The 16972-nt window shown below is 48.2% G+C and overlaps 1 protein-coding gene across 1 annotated transcript in view; it reads left to right on the top strand.

Annotated features, from left to right (window-relative positions):
• Adcy2 (adenylate cyclase 2) overlaps positions 1–16972 on the top strand; it is a 380087-nt gene that overhangs the window by 11202 nt on the left and 351913 nt on the right. The window contains exon 2 of the mRNA XM_076857485.1: positions 7390–7587. Coding sequence (XP_076713600.1) covers positions 7390–7587 — 198 coding nt within the window. The remainder of the gene's footprint in view (positions 1–7389; positions 7588–16972) is intronic.

Here is a 16972-nt window from a genome sequence, read left to right as displayed (position 1 = left end):
CTGGACCCTGATCCATTTCCTGGACTAGGCTCCTGTCCTCTTATCTTCTGCGGCTTCTGCCTCTTCCCTCTGGGAGTCTCTTCCTCGATTATAATCCTCCTGACCACATTTGGATTGAGTATGGGTGAGATTCCTTTTCTGCAGATGGAGCAGCTCTCTCAGCCACTTCCTGCCATGGCAAGGCAGATAGGGAACCCCAAGTTTTTTCTAAATCTAGAAGAGCCATGGTTTGGGTTGATGTGTTTTTGGAAACAGATTTCTCAGACTTATTTGTCTTCTCACCTGTGGATTCTGGAGGCCACGTAGCGTCAAGGAGACAGCCAGGGTTCTCTTCATTCAGGAAGAGCTTGTGCATTTGCTACCTCTCTCTGCCCTCTCTTTTCACTCTCTCTCTCTCTCTCCCTCTCTCTCTCTCTCTCTCTCTCTGCATTTGCTACCCCTCTCTGCCCTCTCTTCTCTCTCTCTCTCATTCTGTTGTGTGTATTTTAAGCCTATAGGAGAATACACCTTCCTAGCTTTCTTTCCCTGAGTTGTTCTGACCAGTTGGAAGAATTCGCTGTCCCACCCTCCTAGTTGGACCTTGGCTCTGAGTCACCCGCATCCTCACAGGTCTCAACAAAGGGTCCTTGGAGTGTCAGACTGCACTCCAGGGGTGATGGGCATCTTTGATGGCGTGGAAACTCTGACCCGTGGTCCCTTCTCGGATGTGGGAGTAAACCAGCAATTGTTTCTCCAAAGGAGAGTCCCTTAGAAGGCTTCGTGAAGCTCTGGTTTGGGTGGAGAAGCTGTAGTTTTCAGAAAGCCTGTGAAGACAAGCATGGCTGGTCACCCTAAGGGCCACAACAGGGAGTCGAGAGGAAGTCTGTGGGAACTGTTGCTTCCTCATTGCCTGCCCCTGTGCTTCTGCAGCCCAGGGTCTGCAGGGCCCTGTTCTCCAGCATCTGGAACGTGGGAAGAAGAGGGGAACGTGGAGAAGCCGGGCGAGGACGGGCAGAATACGTCCCCAGGGCACTGTGATGGCCGTGGCCCATTGGACTGTGGGGACTTGGGTCAGGGCTTTTGTGCTTCCCAAATCTGGTACAAATTTCTCTTTAGTTCAACTCTATCCAAGAATCGTAGAAGGAATATGATTCTGGGAACTAGAATTCCCAGCAAAGCCAAACTGACCCCAGAGCAATTTAGCTCAGCTCTGAAGCCTGTCAGTTCCCTACCCAAGCCCCACACCCACGGGTAGGTATTGTTTTCATTATTTTAAAATTCATGTTATTTTTTTGATCAAAAAGTTATTTAGAATTGTGCTTTTTATGTCATGAATATGTGGTGAGCTTTAATTTGTGTCTTTGTCATAAGGTTCTAATTTAAACTACTTCTGTGATTCCTGATTTTTGAAATTTTGTGCAGGCTACCTGATGTACGATTATATAAATGTTCTGTGTGCACTTGAAATAAATATTGTTCTCCCTGATGGTTGGGGGTGGAGCTTTGTGTTTTTCAACAAGGCAAGCTTGCTAATTGTGAGGTTCAAATCTTTTCTACCCTTTTGTTTGTTTTCATTTCTACTCAGCTTATTGTTGGCTAGAGGGAGGTGATGGATCCTCTATACTCAGTGGATTAGTTTACCCTTTCCTCTGAAATTAAAATTTTTGTTTTATATACTTTGAGGCTCTTTTACTAGTTTTATAAGTGCTTAAGTTATAATCGCCTATGTATTCAGGTTTTTTGTGGTTGTTGCTGAGACCAAAAGACCTGACCAAAAACAATCAGAAGAAGAAAAGTTTATTTGGTTCACAGTTTCAGAGGCTCAGTCCCTGGTTGGCTGATTCCATAGTTCCTGGCCAAGGTGAGGCAGGACATCATGGCAGAAGAGTATGGTGGAGGAATGCAGCTCTGGACATGACCACCAGGAAGCAGAGAGAGAGAGAGAGAGAGAGAGAGAGCGAGGCCTACCTGGGATAAGATACAAACCCCAAAGGCATGCCCACCCCAGTGTCCCCCTCAACCAGCCACAGCCTACTTGCCCACAGCTACACCCAGTTAATCCTTCGAGTGGATTCATGCTCTGATTAGGTTAAGGCTCTCATAGCTCAGCCATTACCTCTGACCTTTCTTGCTTTGTATCGCTTGTGAGGCTTTAGGGTACACCTCAGGTCTACACCATAACAATATTCATTTTGTACTTCCTGGTAAAATACGGTGCGACTGTATGCAGGAAGAATGAAAATGATTTCTTCTACGATGGACTTGTGAACATGTAAATCTCTATGCATGTACCTGTATCAGACCTGTTTTATGGCTACACGCACAGTTCATCTTGCCCAGCCATCACTGTTGTGCCTGTGATGTGCCAGACACCAGCAGCCACACACCCCAGAGTCTGTGTGCAACCGAGAGGCCATCCGAGGTAGGCTCCGTCTCCCCAAGGCACACAGTGGCAAGGAGTGGGCGTGGGCTTCTGCCCTTTGTCTGTCTGACTGTGAAGCACTTCCCTGAAGCCTGTTTCTTTATCAGGAAGCATTATTTTATGTAGACTGTCCTTTCCCCTTTCCCATCTAGATGAAAAATGGGACTTTCAACTAAACAACAACCACAACTACAACCACAACAACAAACCCGTGCAGACGGGAGGGAGGAAAATACAGATACACCGCGGTTCTGTGGAAAAGCCTCCGAGGCAGCAGAATTGTCGCATAATAAATAAAAGCGATGGGTATTTAATAGGCCTAGCAATTAGAAGAAGCCGTACAAAATTACCAGAAAAGACATCGAAAATGAAAGGATAGAATGTTGGAAGAGAGTGATTGGAACCCATTATCACGGCCGTGATGAACCGGTGCCCGGCAGCTCCTTTGCGAAAGGCACCTTGGTGCCTCTTGCTCACTGTGCCTCGCGGGGTATTTTCTTTAACCTTTTTAAAGGTGTTTTAGTACATTTTAGGACTACTAAGGGCATTTCCATACATTTTATTTGTTTGCATTGTATGGAAATGTTTTTATTCCCACAGGGGGAGGGAGGGTTGGAAAATATAAAAATATTTAATTTGAATGGATGATGTTTGGGCTTGTTTTTTTACGAATGACTTTGTTTTATATTCTGAAGTTTGAAAACTGGACTGACTTGGAAGAACACAGCTGCAGGGTGCATCTCTGAGGGTGCATCTCCCTTCCTGTGCTCTGGGGAGGGTGGGGCAGGGGAGAGTGTGGGACTCTGTTCTGAGGGCCTGTCCTCATTGTGTGGACTGGGCCTTAACGTTCCTCGGGAGATCAGCAAGCCTGGAGTTTACAAGCTTATCCATTCGTTGATGAATGTGCTTATGTTCTTGTTTGTTTGACACTGATATAACAGGTCCTGTTTATAGAGAAGTCCATATTAAACCGTGTTCAGACCTGGCCATCAAAGACATGTGGAGAAGGAATAAGTGGCGCTCTCCTCCTCAGAGACCTCCTGTTGTTCAGTCTAAAGGCAGGGTCATCACCATGAGCAGCCGTGTGTCCTAAAGCCCTGGCCGGGTGGCACCCTGGCTTGCCCACCAGGCAGGCCTAATGCTGGAATCTAGCACTCCTCCTCTGCTTTGTGGAACACACAGTGATGTCACACACCTTGTGGGCCAGGGTGCCCAGCTGCCTGGGATTGTGTTATGGCTTAGGGGCCATCCTCCTTAGAAATATATGGAAATGACCCTTGGAGACTGTGTTACCACAAGGATAATGTAATCACTAACCCAAAATGCTTGCTGTCCTTCTTGTTGTTGTGGTTCTCAATTTAAAAGAAATTAAACTATTTTGCGGGTGTCTAAGGGATTTCAGGAGCCACCACTATGCCTCTGTAACTAATGGAGAAGTCAGACCAGACGAGTTACTCCTCAGTGATCAAATTTTAGAAAATAAGAAGAGAGAATAGGTACTCCAATATTTTAATCAAAAATAGCATCAGGCTTAGGCACTGCCCCTAGCAAGGTGAGACATGGGGCTTTGCCGCTTGGCAGACGGCTTTCCAAGAGGAAGTCAGGAAAGGCTCCTGGGGGCCACTCACCTGGTCCCACTTCCTGTGAGGAGTGCCTCTCTGTCTGTCCTTCCTCCTGCAATTGCTAATTTCCACCTGGCAGTCGTCTTTTTTGTCTCCGCTTCTCGGTCTGCTTCTCTGTCTCTCTGGCGATGTAAGAGCGGGCGGAGGCCGCAGTGGTTTCTTCCCTGCTGGGTTCGTGGAAGAAGCACAGTCGTTAGAACAGTGATTTTCTGGCCGCGTAGTGGTTAGTTTCACGTGCGCAGTGAGTTCACTGTGGAGGCTGCAGGTGAAACTGGTTTCCATGGATCCGTGTGTAGTGGTCATAGTCCCAAAGTTGATGTCCTCGAGAGGCATGCCGTCCCTCCCTGCACGTTCATGGCATCTCTGAGTGCTGGGGAGCTTTGGCCCCCAGGTGGATGTCTAATGCCCTTTTGAAATGGCCATCAAAAGTGTCCGAGTAATAACTTGGGGACTTGATCATGGATGCGAACAGCACTGGAGGCCCCGAGTGAGGGAACCTCATTTGATCTCCTTGCTTTCTGCCAGTTCTGGAGAGAAACCCTTTTGGCCAGGTGAAGGCAGACCCCCTTGTTTGGACTGCTGATTGCCACAGGACCAGAGGGCCCGTCACCTGCCACAGACCCTTTGAGCCGTCCCTGGCTCGAGTCCTGGCACTCTCCCTTGCCAGCCTTATAACCCACAGCAGCCCTTCGCGTGCCTCAGTTTCCCCAACTGTAGGATGGTGCTCACGCAAGGGCCCCCTGGTAGGGTTGTTGCAGGGGTAAGGAAATTAATACAATTGTTTTATTTCTGAACTTAATTCCCTCGTTCTGGTGCCTCTTTCCCAGGTGTCATCTGATGCACACATAATTTGAGAGAGAAAAGGAAACAAAGTCAATGGAAAGGGGGCCAGGATTCTGGTTCTGTCCTCTCTCTGGTAACCTGGGTGGGGTTTTCTGGGGATTGCACTTCTTCTGAGGACAGTGGCTTGGCACTTGGGTGGAGCCATCTCTAGTGTGAGGCTGGAGCTGCTGATGAGATGGAGGAGCCCCGTGCCCATCATTGCAGCTTAGGTATTTATACAAGGTCTTGCTAAGTTGCTGAGACTGGCCTCAAGCATGTACTCCTCCTGCCTCAGCCTCCTAAGTAGCAGGGATTATGGGTATGTGCCCCTTGGCTCTTCAGCTGATGCCCCTGCGGGTGCTTGAGTAACACCACCCACCTGGGTGGGGATTAAAGACCTTAGGCTGCATCCCATCCTCTCAGGAATGCAGTAGGCAGCAAGATTCCAGTTAACACTCCGCCAGTGCTAAGTCTCAGTCCCTGCTTGTGTGGTCAGAGGAGACATGGTGCCTGACATGGAGCTGACATTGCACGGAACTGAAATAATCGGTTTGCCCTTGGGGGAAGGGGCGGCTGGAAGATAAATAGAAAATGGGGATTGAAGTACGAAAATGAGTTTAGAAAAATGCATCATCAGTAAGAGGCTAAATAATAAATGCCTATTTTTCTTTTGCCATGGGAGCCCAGGAGAGATGGGGGATATAGAATAGCAAACATGGCATATTCTTGTAAGCATTTTCCGGGCTCTTGCCTTCTACATTTAGGACTTTCTGACCCTTTTCTATTAACCTATAATCCCGTTAAAACACTAATTGCCCTGCATTAAGGTAAAAGCTCATCATGATAAGGCCGGGGTACTTACGGATTTCTGATCCAGGCGAGGAAGTTGGTGTCTTAGATTCTCCTGACGCTCTTGCATTTTCTCATTTTCTTGTATTTTCTTTTATATAAAATCTATTTCCCCATCTCTAAGGGAAAAAATGTAAAGATTAAAGTCTAGATTCCTTGCCTAGTTTAAATAGACAATATTGTATGATCTATTCAGAAAAACTGGTTATTTAATATAAAATGAATTTTTTTCAATAGTTCAAACTGTTCTACTTTTGAAATAATTTTTTAAAATCCTTATTATGGTTTAGATGTTGTGTCCCCCAAAAGCTCACCTGTGAGACAATGTGCAAGAAGGCTTGGAGAGAAATGATTGGGTTATAGCCTAAACCTGATCAGTGAATTAGTCCCTGATGGGATTAACCCAGTGGTGACTGGAGGCAGGTGGGGTGTGGCTGGAGGAGGTGGCTCATTGGGGGAGTGGCTGTGGGGTACATATTTTCTATCTGGAGAGTGAAGAGCTCTCGCTTTCTGTTTCCCGATCATCATGTGAGCTGTTTCTCCCTGCCACACTCTTCTAACATGATGTCCTGCCTCATCTAGAGCCCTGAGGAATGGAGCCAGCCTTCTGTAGACTAACACCTCTAAAACCCCGAACCCCCAAATAAACCCCTTCTCCTCTATAGTCGGCTGCTTGGGCACTTTAGTCACAGAAGCAAAAAACGGACAAAAATGCAAATCAAAACTGCTCTAAGATTTCATCTCACTCCATTCAGAATGGCAGTAATCAAAAACACAGGCAATAATAAACGTTGGTGAGGATGTGGAGGAAAAGGTTCACTCATACACTGCTGGTGGGACTGCAAAATCGGTGCGACCATTATGGAAAGCAGTATGGAGATTCCTCAGAAAACTGGGAATGGAACCACCTTTTGACCCAGCTATCCCACTCCTTGGTTTATACCCAAAGGACTTAAAATCAGCATATTATAGTGACGCAGCCACATCAATGTTTATAGCAGCTCAATTCACAATAACTAGACTATGGAACCAACCTAGGTGTCCTTCAATAGATTAATGGATAAAGAAAATATTATATATATCTATATCTATATCTATATCTATATCTATCTATATATATATATATATATATATATATATATATAGATATAGATATATCTATATATCGGAATATTAGCTTTAAAGAAGAATGAACATTATGGCATTTGCTGGTAAATGGGTGGGGTTGGAGAGTATCATGATAAGCTACTATAAGCCAATACCAAAAATCCAAAGGCCAAATGTTTTCTCTGATATTTAAATGCTAATTCACAATAAGGGAAGGGGCACTAAGGAAGAATGGTTACCTTAGATTAGGTAGAGGGAATGAAATGAGATGAGGGGCAGGATTATGGGGATAGGAAGGATGGTAGAATGAAACAGACATTACTACTGTATGTGTATATGACTGCATGACTGATGTGATTCTACAACATGTACACTCAGAAAAATTAGAAATTATACCCATCTATGTATGATATATCAAAGTGTATATATGCATTCTACTGTCATGTATAACTAATTAAAACAAATTTTAAAAATGACTAAAACACCAATAGACTTTGACACTGATTAATGTTAGAACAGTGTAACAACATAAATTACAAGTTTCATGGGATCTCTCAGTTGTAACTGCTCATTTTTTCCCCTCCTCAGGAAGTTGAAGACCACGTGGCCTTTTTAATAACAGTTCCAACGGCGCTGGCCATTTTCTTCGCGATATTCATCCTCGTCTGCATTGAGTCTGTGTTTAAGAAGCTGCTGCGCGTGTTCTCCTTGGTGATCTGGATGTGTCTTGTGGCCATGGGGTACTTGTTCATGTGCTTCGGAGGCACCGTCTCTCCCTGGGACCAGGTAAAGGAGTTAGAGTGCTTTTTTGTGTCTCTTCTTGCGCCTTACTCTGTATTCATCTTAGTTCTGCAAATGTGTCTCTAAACTCCAAAGAATAGACCTAGAACTGAGAACAAATTTTTAAAAAAATTTTGTATTATTCCTTTTAATCAACATCATGGTATATATTTATGGGGAGCAATGAGGTGTTTTGATGTATGTGTACTTTGTGGGTTGATTAAATCAAGCTAATTAACATATGGAACACCTCATCTACTTATTTTTTTGTGTTTGAGAATATTTAAAATCTTCTCTTTTAGCAATTTTGAAATATACAACCTATCATCATTAACTGCGGTTAGCATGCAATGAAATACATCACTGAATCTTATTCCTCTGCTCCACATGAAAGTGAATTAAGCCAGGCCCAGAGAAGAAAGTCTTTTGAAGTAGCCATCTTTGAGGTGCCTGGTGGCCGAGAGCATTCAGTGTCTATTGGGACTAATCCATCCTGCTGTCTGTCAGCCGGGGAGCTGGACTGGTCTTGTATGGTTCCCTGTTTGAATAGCTGAGCTGCCGCTTGGCCAAGTCTTATTTTACGTCTTGAGCCCAACTTTGATGATGTGGTTCTATTTCCTGAGTGCCCCATCTAGGTTTCCAAATCCCTGTGGGACCGGAGCCCTAACCCTACTCCACCCTAAACCAACTGTTCAGGACCATTGCCGCCCTTATAGACAGACTTCTGTGACACTGAGTTCCTAGCAACATGATCACATGCTGTGAAGAGGGCTGCTTCACATTTCTGTTGGGACAACCAGTCTGTTGTGGTCCTTGGTGAGGCTCTCGGCTTAGAAAACGCCCCGTCGGGGTGGTGTCCTACCTTCAGACTGTGGACTAACCGGTGGGTTTCCCGTGTGCTCCTGCTGGGTGGTGGTCCTCCCCTTGTGGCCATCTGGCAGCTTGATCACATGGTGTGCTGTCCAGGGAGAGTCTGGCTGGAGCTATGAGTAGACAAGCTTTCAGCTCAGAGCTTGTAAGTGAAGCCACGGGTTTGCAGCCGTGCAGAGAGAGGGTGAATTGAGCAGCCCATGGGGTCTACATGGGGTTGGTGCAGACATCAGGGGCCAGGGTGTCAGAGACAAACAGAATCCAGAAATGGGTGGAGGAGGAGCCAGTAGGAGGAGATGAGAACAAGGAGGAAGAATTGCCAAGGCCAAGGGAGGAGAGAGCTCAGGGGGAGGTGCTGGGCACAGGCTGTGCAAGAGGCAGAGTGTTCTCGGTGTTTCAGTCAGAAACAACCCAACTAAGCCCTGAGATGAGGTTCCTGGGGGCCTCTCAGTCGGTTGTCGTGTGACCTCTGCCAAGCCATCACGGCCCCTGTGCCTCCATTTCTACCTCAGAGGGCAGGGCTGGGCTGAGTGGACTCAAGTTGGTCTGTTTGGCTCTAAATGCTCTCTCGTATCAGGAGCAGGAATTTGTGGGTGGCACCATCTGTCCTTCGCCACGGTCCCAACCAAGCCCAGCACACCTGGCCAGCAGCCTCCCGACCTCAGTGCCCACCTCTCTTCTTCACATCCCAAGGTCCTGGCTTTCCCTGGTCCTGCAGGGGCACCTTCACCCTGTGCCCAGGAATCCCACACAGAACCCCTGAGAGCCTGGGCTTGCTGTGTGAGCCCTGCCGCCTTGCCCAGCGCACCTTCTTACCGGCACCAGCCAACTTCATAAGCCTCGCTCTCTGGAAGGCCAAGTTTCCCTTCCTGGTTCCACATTTTCTTAGCTGACTTTTCTGTATGAATTACCAGTTTGTCATGTTCACTGACATGTCCACTTGGGATCTGGATTTAAATTACATTGAATTTCTGAATTTTGCTTTGAAAGATATATAAAGCCTAGGAATTAAAAAGGGATAATATAAAACACATCCAGAGATTTGCTGTCTTCTGTGAGAATCATTTTACCAAATGACAGGGCAAATCTCTCTAAGAAATGTGTTGACTTCCATATCCTTCAAAGACCTTTTTTCTTCTTTACAAAATCAGTAGAAGTTTTTCCTAGATTTATTCTTAGGCATGTGAAATTATTTTCTTATTCTATAAATAAGAATTTTAAATTGCCTGTTCTGACTGGTTCATGTTGATGCACAAGAATATCATTTTTTCCCTTCTTCGTCTTGGGTTTTTTTTTGGTACTGGGAATTGAACACAGGGGCATTGAACCACTGAGACACATCCCCAGCCCATTTTACATTGCATCTTGAGGTAGGGCCTTATTAAGTTGCTAAGTTGCTGAGGCTAGCTTTGAACTCCATCCTCCTGCCTCAGCCTCTTACGCTATTACAATTTAAGAGAGAGAGAGAGAGAATTTTTTAATATTTATTTTTTAGTTTTCAGTGGAGACAAAAATCTTTATTTTTATGTGGTGCTGAGGATCGAACCCAGCACCTCGCACATGCCAGGCGAGCGTGCTACCTGCTTGAGCCACATCCCCAGCCCAGCCATAGGTTTTTAATATCAATCTATATTCGGTGATATTGGTGGACACTTGCCAGTTCTGCCGGTTTATCTAAGAGCCTCAGTTTATTTATACTAATAATGTTGTCATCTGCAGAATGTCAGAATTTTTATCTCCCCTTCAAATCCGCCGTCACTCGTCTTGGGCAGTGCAGCCTTGTCCAGCTTGTTGGCTAGGTCTGGCATAGGGAGGAGCCAGAGCCTAGTGACTTCAGCTCCGTTTCCAACCCAGATGAAGCCTCCACAGCTCCTGAGCGGTAGGAGCTTGCCCCATCGTTGTAGTAATACTAAGAGAGCTGCGTGGTCAGAAGGCAGCCTTCCCACCTGGTGGAAGGCTCTTCTTCCACAGTCGCAGGTCCTTTTTGAGGTAGCCTTCCCTGACCTCCATATGGCGCCCCATCATACGCCACCCTCACCCCCCTCAAGCTTGTCCGTGGTGCCTCAAGTCACACTGCTCAGCCCGTCCTGTACGAGGTGGCCTGTGCTGAGGAACACGAGTCTCCTCGGGGCAGGGCTGTACTGTCCTTCCGCCTCGTCCTCTCCCGGGAGCCTGCTGCTCCTTTGATGTGTTCTTTAATGGATGGCTGTGTTTCAGCTCCTGGTTTGTGGGGCTCATGATTTGTGTCCATTTATTCCATTTTTACCTCTCTTTTGATTTTATAAGACATGTTTTCTTTTGCTTTGGTTTTGCCTGGTTTGGGGTGCTGTTCACCTGCTTTAAAACAATCTCTCATTTCGTGGTCATTTTGCCTCTGCTGCCTCAGGAGTGATTTCGCTCAGGGGCAGAGTTTGTTGGTCAGGCTCTTTGCTATTAGCCATTGTGTTGTTCCCTGACAATTTTGTTTCCAAGCTGATCTTGTGTTTCTTTTCCTTTTTAAATCTTTGTCCCTGTGCGTGACCCCAACCACTGGGTTCTTTCTCTGGCTTCTGGGGGCTCAGGAGGAACCAGCTCATACCCAGCAGCTCAGCCTGGACACCTGTGCTGGTCTTGCGTTGGGTGGCCTCTGCCTGTGGCCTGGGCACATTCCCGGAATCACAGCTGTGACTACCCACTATGCTCTCCCCCGCATGACACTTGGGAAAGGCTATGGCCGGGACAGTGGTCACAGCTCTTCCAGGCCGCTGTCCTGACTGGAGGGAAATGTACTTCACGTCATGGGTCTTCTCGATCCCTTGACAGAAAAGGGACGCGCCCAGCCCTGTTCCTCCACTGGAGATTGAAATCCCGCCTCCTATTCCCGGTTTTCCCTGTGCCGTTCAGGGGAGTGGGGATCTGGGTTCAGGGAAGATACCTTCTGGCGGGTTCATCTCCTTAATGAGGAGGGCTACTGTCCTGCGCTTTAGAATGATACGGTTCCCACTTGAAGGCAGCGAAGTCGGTGGTACCGGGAAGTAATGCCGAAGGGGCCTGCTGTATAGTCAGAGGGGCCAGCACACCAGTCCCTGCGGACACCATCTCAGGTTTGTGCAAACCACCCTGATGGGGGCAGCTTGATAGAAGGGCTCACAGGACGTGGATGCTGCTCTCCTCATGCCAATGGGCTGTTACAGGGAAGGGATGTCGCTGGGTATCAGCCAAGGGAAGAGTCCAGAGAGCCGCCCATGCAGAGCTCCTATGTCCGCTCTTTGTGAACATGGACAGTGCTGCTCTCCTAGCAATGACATGTGACAGTAATTATGAACTACTGTGAAGGCTCAGCTGAGCTTTGGGTTGCAGAATTTGGCTCCACAGACTGCTCACAGCCTGTAGGGCTGTGCTCTATCCTCCAGCTTTTGGAGGCCAGGCCGACACTTTTAGACTCTCGTCCCCTGAGGGCACACTGATGACTCAAGGCCCTGAGTCTCCACCATAGATCATATTTACACTTTCCTAGGGCCACAGGCCAGGGGGCAAAGAACACCCCTAAGAGTTGGCACACTCCGAGGGCCTAGGTCACCTGTCAGCAGCAAGGCCAGGCCAGACCCCTCTGTGGGCGAGGTTTCAGCCTCACTGCATGAAGGCTACCTCACTGAGGGTAGCTCCCACCCACCAAGCCTCCAGGAGAAACACAGCCATGGGCAGCCAGCACATGCCTGGCGCAGGGTTGTACTAGGCCAGCTCCGAGCGCTTCCTTCCCATAGCCATGAGCAGGGCAATGTCTGCCCTGTGTTAGGGATGCACAGACCTAGGCACAGGGGGTGGAGCCTCCAGCCCATCCCAAGCTGATGAGGCACGTTGAACCCCAGAGGTCAGCTCCACTCAAGAGACCAGTGGTTCTCAGCCAGAGTGACTGTCATCAGGTGGGCAGAAACCAGGAGTGTCACAAATAAATACCCTACAAAGCACATGGCAACTCACTCCACAAAGAATGATCCAGCGCCACCTGTTAGGAGAACCAAGTCAGAGCACTGCCCCTCAGTGCAGTGGTTCAAATAACCCTCCGTCCAACCACAGAGCGATGCCGGGACATGAAGCAAGAGTGGAGTCGACAGTTTCCATCAGGCAAAAGGACAGATTTTGCGGTGTGTGACCCTAAGAAGGTGCAGGCAGGTGTAAGGGTCAGGCTGGGAGTCGGTCAGCAACACGGCTTGATAGTAACTGGGGAAAAGAGGAAAAATGGAGGGGAGAAGGAAAGACCTCAAGAGAGGCCACCAGAGGCCTCAGCTGTCTGTGGGCTTCCAGCACTGACTGTAGTTCAGTACCTGCCAACTCCATCTTGAACGTCCCTTTGCCTGTGCCCCGGGGACTCCACCCTGCTGACATTTGATCCCTGTAGCTGCCTCCTGAAAGGGAAGGATTTCACAGGAGCATCTTGTGCAGTCGGAGCAGCACAGCGCGCTGCTGGGTTCTTGACCCCGCGGCTCCGTGGCAGTGTTTGTGTTTGACACAGACATCTTTCCCGCCTGCCTTTGGGCTGCTCTACAAACGCCTTCTGCTCAGGCTCCCACTTCCCCGCTGAGAAAGTGGACAGGAGGCTCGGCGCTGAGGCTGGAGTTGCATTTCATCTTTGGTTTAAACGCACTTGAACCATTTTGAAGTCAAATCGGCCGAGGAGCATATGAGACATCTTCTCTGTCTGATCTCAGCGGGATGGTGCTTGTATTTAAGAACGCAGCAACAGTGTGTATGGATTCTTTTCTCCTTCTGTCCAGTACACTCCACAGCACAGCAGCCATTCCTGTCTGAGCCTCTAGCAGGGACATGGAGGGGATGACTGTGTCCGGAGAGTCAGTTCCACCAGAAGTGGCTTCATCAGGAATGATGAATGGAGAAAGAATCTGCTCCTCTGTGTCACTGAAGTAGCTGACAGTTGACCAGAGGGCAGGAGGCATGGAGCTAGAGGACGTACCTGTGCACGCCACTTGTTCCCAAGAGCAGCCTTAGGTCCAGGGTGGTCTGTTTCAGTTTCCTGGGCTGCTGTCACATGGTACCATCTGATAGTGTCCCATAGCTTAGAACAGCAGAAATGTCTGTCTCCCAGCTCTGGGATCACAAGTCTGACATCAGGTAAGGGAGGAGGTGTCCCTGGGTGAGGGGCAGCATCTTCCCTGCTGGGTCCAGCCTAAGGCTTGATGCTCCATGGCTTGAAGACGGGCCACTCCAGTCTCTGCCTCTGCCTTCCCTCGGTGACCTGGTGACCTGTGTGTCCCTCTCTCTTCTCCCCTCCTTATAAGAATACCAGTCAGGTTGGATCAGGGCCACACTAATGTCCTCGGTTCACATGATTGATGTAAAGACCCTGTTTCCAGATAGGTTCTGAGTGGAGTTGCATCCACTTGTCCTGGGGCTTAGGACTGGAGCATGTCTGGGTGGAGTCAGTTCAACACCCAGCAGATTTCATTTCATCAGAGGACGAGCTGTCCCAAGTGTGGCCCTGGAGGGTGGCCAGTGCTTCTGTCATGGGCCACGTTGTACCTACCATTTCCTCTGCTTGTCTGGTAATGCACTTGACATTCATCTTCCTTATACTCCAAATCCACTGTGGAAGGAAACGTGTGCAGGGATCTGTGGAGGGTCTTTCAGACCAGTGTCCATCAGGACTTAGATACATGCCCTGGCCACCCGCGTTGCTGTGGAAATTTACCAGGGCTTTCTCAGTGGGCTTGGTGTATTCACGGATGTGGGTTGACCTCTGCCTGTTCCTGTGAGGAAAGTGCTTCTTCTTGGTTCCTCTGTTAAAGACATTGGGTACATCCTTCTTGCCTGATCCTTGGAAGAAAAACCTTCAATTCTAAGCTTTTAAGTGATACTTGGCAAATTTCTAAGAAGAAGGAAGCTGTTTCGTCTCAGCTGACGATTGCTGACTTAGGACCCTCCTTCTGAGATGATTTTCTGGGATAGGAAGGGCGTGTTGGTCAAGGGCTGAAGCTTGTCTTCATTCAGGAGAGGCCAGGCAGAAAGGTTACCTGCAGAGAGAGGAGCCCAGGAGTCCTATTGGCATCCAACTCTGGTTTTCTGAACTCCCCTTTTTTGAAGAGCCCGTTCAGCGGAGCCAAGAGCATCCACCCCTGCCAGCCCCACTCCAGCCCCACTCCAGCCCCACTCCTCCTCCAGCGGAGGCCCTGCTGAGGTCACCGTGCACAGTGGCTAAGTCACCACCACCAATCCCGAGACTGACGTTCGGTTCCAGGAAGAAGAGACTCTCTTTGTCCTGTTGCTTGAAAGGAAGTCAGACATTCAGTGTGAGCATGTGTTTATTTTTTTACAAAAATAGGACATCGGTGCACAAACATCTTCCTTCTTATTGAAAATGGGTGAGAATGAATGAAAACCAAGGCCTCTGGGAGCCTTTGAAGTGGAGCAGTCATGCTGGTTTGCCCTTCCTCTGGTGTGTGGCTCTTGGAATGTGTTAAAGAATGTACTTTCCACAGGAAGAGCCCAAGAGCACGGGATGAAGGGGGAAAGGCCACCTAGAGACTCGCCCAGGGCCCCTCACACCCCTCTGTGTGCTGCTGCTCAGCAGGGCAGCTTCTCAGGGGGCGATTCGGACGTGGTGTGAAGAGGTGCACGTCTGAGAGAACCTACAGAGTGGTCAAAGACATTTCAGTTTGCAAGGAAGAGGAGGCTTTTTGTCTTTTTTTTTTTTTTTTTTTTGGTGGCGAAGCACATGCTGATGAGACCTGTGACTCCTAGGGAAGTCCAGCGGGTGGCCCAGCTGGCAGTGCAGTTATTTTGAGATCCCACACATTTCTGGCTGCGGAGAGTGGAGGTGGCGCGTCTGATTCCTCCCCACTGTTGGGTCCTGACCAGACGTGGTGGAAATTGTCCTGGCCATGCAGACGGCTCAGCGTTCACCAGGACCTCACCTGGGCTTCCTGCACCTGGTTTTGCTTCAGTGGATAATTCTGTTGGGGTTTCTGGAGTAATCTGCTTCCTCTTCATTTCCTTCTGGCCTTTTCTTAACAGAAGAAGGCTTTGGTACTGAAGATGGGCTTCTGAGTTAAGCTGTTATTGAGTAATTAGACTTGCTTTGCAGTTCTTACCTCTGTGCTTTTGTAGTCCCAAACCCAAAATTCACGTCCAATATGCACTTTAAAAAAAACGTGGTACCAGCGATTGAACCCAGAGGGCCTTTGAGCCACATCCCCAGCCCTTTTTATTTTTTGAGACAGGGTCTCACTAAGTTGCTTAGGGCCTCACTAAGTTGCTGGGGCTGGTCTTGAACTTGGGATCTTCCTGAGCCTCCTGAGCCTCTGGAATTGCAGGTGTGTGCCACTGTGCCTGGCCCAGATGCATTTTAAAGACCGTGTGGCTTTGGAGGCACTTTTTTCTACTGTTCTGTTCAGCACAGTCCTGCCCACAGATTGAACACACTGCAAAGAATTGAGGAAATAACTGAATGTGGCTGCTTGCTGCTCTACCACAAGGACAGTGGAAGACCTTCCCCGGCCCTCCCTAGGTCAGATGCTAGTTGCTTGACACATATAACTTCTTTATCTGCACAAACCCATGGAGTGCTATTATTATTTTCATTTTACTGATGAGAATACCTAAGCCCAGAAAAGTGAAGCAATTCCCACAAAGTCACACAGCTAGGAAGAGAAGCAAAATTTGAACTTGGCATTGTGGCACCATCTTGTTTTATCTCTGCATGCCCTTTGTCATGCACGACCGTGGGGCTTCTCCTCCTGTCATGCCTAGGCAGATGGCAGAGTACCCTTGATATGGAAGGGACATAGTTGGCAATTTTGGACTGTTCTTGCAGAACCACTGTTGGTTCAGAAGAGCTTCATGGGGAGGGGGCTGTTTCTTCAGATAGGCCCAAAGCTGTCAGCATCCTGAGATACCAGCAGTGCTCTCACCGGGGGGCAGGTCCACTCTGCAAACCAATGAATCAGGGGAGACGGGACTTACTTGACTGAAGGAGCCACAATACCTGTGTATGTGTTAGTAGAGGAGGGTGTATTATTGTTTGGGAATCAATTATTACTTTAATACAGAAACTGAAATTTCATGTTATTATAAATGGATTTTTACAAACAGATTCCTTAAAATGTCATCTCTTTATGCTAATTTTGCATCCAGGTCTGTTTTTGTAACCATATGCCTGCTCTGGGCCCTGTACTTACCTGTGGGAAAACCCATCAGACATAAGGGGTGTGGGGGGCATTCACTCCTCACAGGCCAGCCAAGTGCAGTGCATAGGTCCCCAGCCTATCCGTGCATGGCCTGCTTAGGTGCTCTCTGTGGCCTCCGGGGGGGGGCCTGCAAAGTTCTGTGTGGGCAGCTCTTGGGCAACTAGCAGAGCCTTCCAGAAAAGGCAATGTGAGGGCCAACCAAGGAGTCTTGACCAAAGTCTGGGATTTGCAGTGTTTTCCCCCAAACACTGAAATTTTACAAGGGATAAAATAAAAATGTTCCCTGGCTTCAGCATCTTGTGCCCCTTGTGTTCACCAAATGACTTCCAAAGGCCTGACCG

Source organism: Callospermophilus lateralis, chromosome 5, assembly GCF_048772815.1.
Source record: "Callospermophilus lateralis isolate mCalLat2 chromosome 5, mCalLat2.hap1, whole genome shotgun sequence".
In the NCBI taxonomy this organism is placed as follows: Eukaryota; Metazoa; Chordata; class Mammalia; order Rodentia; family Sciuridae; genus Callospermophilus; species Callospermophilus lateralis.
The sequence above is the reverse complement of the archived record's forward strand: the minus strand, read 5'-3'. Positions and strand labels throughout refer to the sequence as shown.